At 32.4% G+C, this 5,680-nt stretch overlaps 1 protein-coding gene across 1 annotated transcript; it reads right to left on the reverse strand.

Moving 5' to 3' along the window:
* Nucleotides 1-2,453: 2,453 nt before the first annotated feature.
* LOC115984150 (cytochrome P450 76A1-like) lies at nucleotides 2,454-5,296 on the reverse strand. The gene is made up of 2 exons (XM_031107070.1): nucleotides 4,388-5,296; nucleotides 2,454-3,065 (listed from the first exon to the last, which is right to left on the reverse strand). The coding sequence occupies exons 1-2, from the start codon at nucleotides 5,294-5,296 to the stop codon at nucleotides 2,454-2,456; spliced, it is 1,521 nt and encodes a 506-aa protein (XP_030962930.1).
* Nucleotides 5,297-5,680: the final 384 nt, after the last annotated feature.

Below are 5,680 nucleotides of genomic sequence, written 5' to 3' on the forward strand. Positions count from 1 at the left end.
ATCTAAAGCTGGTGTTGAAGGGTGTTGAATTAAACGGAATAGTTAAGTTTTAGTTCAATGAAAGTTTTTTCAATATTTATTTGAACAGGTCTAAACATTCCTAAACTGAAAGTGCAGGGCTACATACAAGCTTAGGGTTTCAAACGCTGGCTAGAAAACATCATTGAACTTAGAATTCAGACCTATTTGATACGACTGGTCAACTGGTTAAGACAGAAGGATGTTATACCACTCAAGAAGATTAGAATACGATAGTTTTGACATCCATGTCGGTCAATCTTGGTATATGATTGCATCTTTTTACTTTACTAAAAAAAAACTTATTGGTCTTGGTGTCATTCACTATCCTGGCTCAATTGGAGATCTTTTGGATCCTATTTTACTTGGACCAACTCCATGTTACTAGCACAATCCATTAGGTACATATTGTCACAGTATATATGCCACATAAATTAAACCAGAAAGGTTTAGGGTTTAAGGTTGTAAATGATTGAAATCTTAATATTTAATTTGCTAGATTGATTAAAAAAAAAAAATCTCTTTTAAAGCTATGAAGTTTAATTTGTTCATTTTCAGGACTTGAGGTTTAATTTATCACTTTTGAACTTATAGGATTTAATTTGTTATTTTTTAAAACTTCCAGGATTAGTTTATTATTTTTGAAACTATGATTTTTAATGGATAAAATCATTTTCCACTCTTTAGCATTTTATTTTATGCTCAATTAGTTGCACTATGTCATGTGTCTGATTTTTTTTTCCCCATTTTAAACTTTGGCTGTTTTATAGGAAAAGAAAAAAGTTTCACTACTATTAAAGTGAAATTCAGTTTATCTAAATTGCAACATGGAATTTGGGACACGGGATGATGGTAAGATGGCAAAATATAACTTGGTCGATGCTGCTTCTCGCTCCACAATCCAGGTTTGCTGACTAACATGATGTAATTATGTGACTTAAGCATAACTATTTTGAATAATGTTCTTACGTCTTAGTTGATTTGATTGTGATAATTTTGCAGGTATATCCATTTGAATAGACAACAATATTGGTAAAATTGAATAGTTAAGGAATGTAGAATCTCAGATCACAGAATGCAGAGTATTGGTATCTAGGGCTAGGGCTAGGGCTAGGGCTAGAGTTGTACAGAGGAGTCAAAGGTGTTGGACAAGAAGACTTATCAACCATTTCTGAACAAGATGAAATTTCAATTGCTGAAAATTTTATCAAATATGGAAAACCAGTTCTCTATAATTTGTTCTTAGACATAATTTATGGCAGACATAATTCTAGACATAATTTGTTCATTTTAAAAGGAAGATGGAGATTTTGGAGGAAGAATATATTATTTTTGATGGAACATTCTTGAGTAGGTAATGTGGTTATTCAAGAGTAATTAAAAATATCTAATTAGGCTTAAATTTATAGGGTTAAACGTTGGGTTAAGTGTTGTCCTGATGCTTTACATATAGCCCTCAGGACTTAAGGTGTTAATTATATTTAAATTAGCAATTTTCGATAACATTCATTTCTTTATATCTTATTAACACAAGTTTTATTTTTTATGTATTAAATTAGTATGAAACTTTGGTATGTTTCTTATTCTTAATAATATATTGTTGATTGTTTTCTCAAAAAAAAAAAAAAAGAAAAAAATAACTTGTTCATACTTTAATCCAAATATAAAATTTTGGTTTTATCCATAAAGAATAGTTTCTAAATACTTGTTGGACATTATTCTCTTCTTCTTCTTCTTCTTCTTCTTTTTAATTATTTTTTAAAATTTTTTATAAATACCATAAGATTTGAACCTATGACGTTTGCTTTATGATAATTACTTTTAATCATCATACCAATATATCAATTGTCTTCTTCTTCTTCTTCTTCTTTTTTTTTTTTTTTTTTTCCTTCATAAAACAACTTTGTGTTCAATAAATTTCAATTTTGAAGTAATTGAGCCATAGTTGAGAATTTTCATTTAATCACCACATAGACATGATATATACATTGTCTCACTGGGAAGGTTTTTTTATTTTATTTTTATTTTTTAAGTGTTCGTTTGGTTTGCATTTTGCATGTTTGCGTCTGGCTTTTTTTTTTTATTTTTTTATTACCAGTCCATTAAGGCAAATGATTAGTGTTTTGTGATTGTGAACAGTAACCGGAATTTTTTTTTTTTGTTTTTAGTTTTCAATTTTCAATAAAATAAGCTATATTCAAACGCACATTAATTTTTTTTTTTTTTTGGCACCAAATAAAGAAAGACATGGTTGCACTAAACGGATAAACCTTGAACTATGTAGTGCTTCAATTTCCTCAAACATGTGCATTTATTTTTGGGGGAGGGATTGTTGGTAACAGGAGTGAGAGCATTCAGGACCAAGTAATGTATTGCAAGAAGTTGCCTCTCAATAAAGTGGCTCTCTCTCTCTCTCTCTCTCTCTCTCTCTCAGTCTATACATTACATTTTTTAGGCACTACAAGTAATGGTTCATTCTTTCTTATTGTTATGCCCAACCTGTCCTTCATGTCTATCGTCTCTCGAGTCACATTGCCATCAAGCTCCCAATCAAATTTGTGAAGCAATGAGCCCAAAATAAGGTGAAGGACTCTATGAGCCAAAGGCACACCTGCACACATTCTCCTCCCAGCTCCAAATGGGATTAGCTCATAATGTTGACCCTTGTAATCTATTTTTGTGCCTATAAACCTCTCGGGCTTGAAACACAAAGGGTCATCCCACACATCTGAGTCTCTTCCAATAGCCCAAGCATTTACAAGAACTTGTGTATTTTTGGGTATGTCAAACCCCATAAAGTTGGTATCTCTAATTGCTTTTCGAGGAACTAGGAATGGAATTGGAGGATGTAATCGGAGTGTTTCCTTTATTATAGCTTGTAGGTATGGAAGGTTGTCAATGTCACTTTCCTCAACCTTGTGGTTTGCTCCTACTACTTGCATAAGCTCAGCTTTAGCCTTAATCATGGAATTAGGATTGCGTAGGAGCTCAGTTAGTGCCCACTCAGTAGTGCTGCTTGTTGTTTCTGAACCAGCCATAAATAGTTCCTGCATCATATTTGCAATTATTGTTGATTAGTGAAATCAATAAAATTTGCTTAAGAACGTTAGCCTTTGGTGGCTAAAGAAACCCTCTAAAGTCTAAACCCACTGCCTAATATTTTACAAAACCCAGGGCCTCCATTAAACTAAGACATTACGCCACTAATTGTTTTTTCCATCCAAAAGCGTGCGACCAAAATCTTAAAGAAGTACAAAAGAAAATAGTAATAATTCAGATTAAAAAATCAATTTAGCTAAAGGAAACTTTAATCTAAATTCTATTGGGGTTGACAAGAAAAGGAAATAGGAACAAGACAAAAAATTAGGAATGCTGGTGAGTGGTTGAGAGAGAGAAACAGAGATTAGAGAGAGAAGTAAAAATTATTTTTATATTATTTTAATGTATAATATGATAAAATAAAAATTGAAATGTTGGTGAATTATAAAATGATATTGTATAATTGATAAATTAGTTTTTTGGGATGGTAAAATAGGATAAAATTGCATAAGTCATATTGTGGATGCTCTAATAATTAAATTCTAAGCTATTTTTTCTTGCAACGATGGTTCCAATGACCTACTCTTGGAGATAGAGCTCAACAAATAAATATTGCTAATCTTTTATTACACTTTGCAATTGCTTGATTTTTTTATTCATTAAATGTATCAAATTCTCAAATCTTGACAGTATCCCAAGGTAAAGATAAATGAAAGGCACTAACTTATAAAATTCCTCAATCGGTTATTGAAAAAATGTACTATATTATTAATATATAAATTATTCCAATATTAAATTCTCAAATCTTGTCAGTATCCTCAGTTGAAGATAAATCAACAAATCCTTATTACCATATTAGAAAAAATATAACTTAAAAAATTGCTCTTTTATATATATATATATATATAAGGGTCCGGTTAATGTGTGCCCTTAGGACACACATTAACAAATCCAGTTTTAGAAAAGTTTTATTGGAAATTGAAAAAGTTGTCAAAACTTTTTCAATTTCCAATAAACTTTTTCCAAAATTGGTTTATTATTGTGTGCCCTTAGGACACACATTAGTAAAATCCTATATATAACAGTACTATATTTTTTTATTTATAATGTATTCTAATGTAAGCAATTAGATTCAACTTGTGCTTATCTTACCGAATACAAGAAAGCATGTCACACATTTAGTGTATATCTTCTCCTTCTCATTTGTCATGTGAGTTTGACATATTGAGAAAGAGAGGCACATCAAATTCGTCATGTGAGTCTGACACATTGAAAAAGAGAAGCATATCAAACGTACGAGATAATTATGAAAAGTTAGTAAAAGTTTTACCAAAATAAAAATATTTAGGTCCCTATCAGAAATTTTGGCAGGCTCCTCAATTCCATTGCCTTCAAATTCAAGCAACAAATCCAAGAAATCCTTCTTCTCTGCCCCTTGTTGCCTATCCACCAAGCGCTCCTTCACAAACTTGGATGCAATCTCCAAAGCTTTCCCAAGATCCCTCTCCATGTTCTTCCTAAGGCCCTGCAAGTCTAACCACCTTAGGCATGGAAAACAGTCTGACATGTTAGCATACCCGGACCACTCCATTAGTCCCATCATCGCAGTGAAAAACTCCGACCCATCCTTCGACTGAGGATCAAGCAAGTCTTGTGATAACATAAGGTTTCCAAGTAAATTGAAGGTCATGAGGAACACAAACCTTGCCACATGAAGACCACATTTAGCTTCCAGTTTACATGCCTCTTCCTCAATCCATAACAACATGTTGTCCACACATTCTCTACGTATAATCGCGGTGTCGTTGATGCGCTTGTGTACTAACATGTCGACCGTGACCAAGCGCCTAAGCACACGCCAATAGGAACCATAAGGGGCTAAGGCTAAAGAGCCCTTGTGGTAGTCATGGACACGCATGGTTTCAGTGATGGTGCGTTCAGCAAAAGAGAGGTCATGGTTCTTGAAGAACTCTGTGGCTGCTTTAGCTGAGAGGATTGCCATAGAGTTCATTGAGCCCAGTCTCAACCATATAACATCACCATATTTGGGTCTTAGACCAAATAGGGTACGGTGTGGCATTGTTCCAAGATCGAGCATGTTGCCAAGTATTGGCCATCCTAGCGGTCCTGGAGGCCGGTGGTTAAGGCTGGGCTTAATTCTACGGTGGAGAAAGAGGAGTAGAGCTGATGAGAAGAAGAATATTAAGGAAAGAAGGAAGAAATTTGAAGAAAACTCCATGACTTCAAGAATAAGATTTTTCCCAAGTCCTTGTTGGTCTCTTCTAAAGCTCATCAATATATAGACTAATTATTACTAGTTACTACCAAAACATTAGACTGTTTAATTGTTATTATTATTGTTTAATACTAATTGTTAACCCATACTTCACAAATTTTTTTATTTTATTTATAAATTTGTAATTATTAGTCTTTAAATAAATATTACATTTTTAATGTGAATTTCTTAAAAACTATGATGAGTTTTATTGATAATGATTATAAAATCTTATGGTGTCTATTTCAAGAAATGTATTGCTTAATAGAAGTTTATATTAAATTTTTATGTATGAATCAAGTTAAATAAAAACAATAAAAAAGATTTCAATGGTTAATCAACATAAAG

Source organism: Quercus lobata, chromosome 4 (assembly GCF_001633185.2).
Source record: "Quercus lobata isolate SW786 chromosome 4, ValleyOak3.0 Primary Assembly, whole genome shotgun sequence".
In the NCBI taxonomy this organism is placed as follows: Eukaryota; Viridiplantae; Streptophyta; class Magnoliopsida; order Fagales; family Fagaceae; genus Quercus; species Quercus lobata.

What these genes read in the sequence shown, in the direction of transcription:
- LOC115984150 (XM_031107070.1), bottom strand. Translation starts at nt 5,296, where the DNA reads ATGGAGTTTTCTTCAAATTTCTTCCTTCTTTCCTTAATATTCTTCTTC. An exon ending in ACCTAAATATTTTTATTTTG is followed by an intron (nt 3,066 to 4,387) that starts GTAAAACTTTTA and finishes AATATGATGCAG; the next exon opens with GAACTATTTATGGCTGGTTC.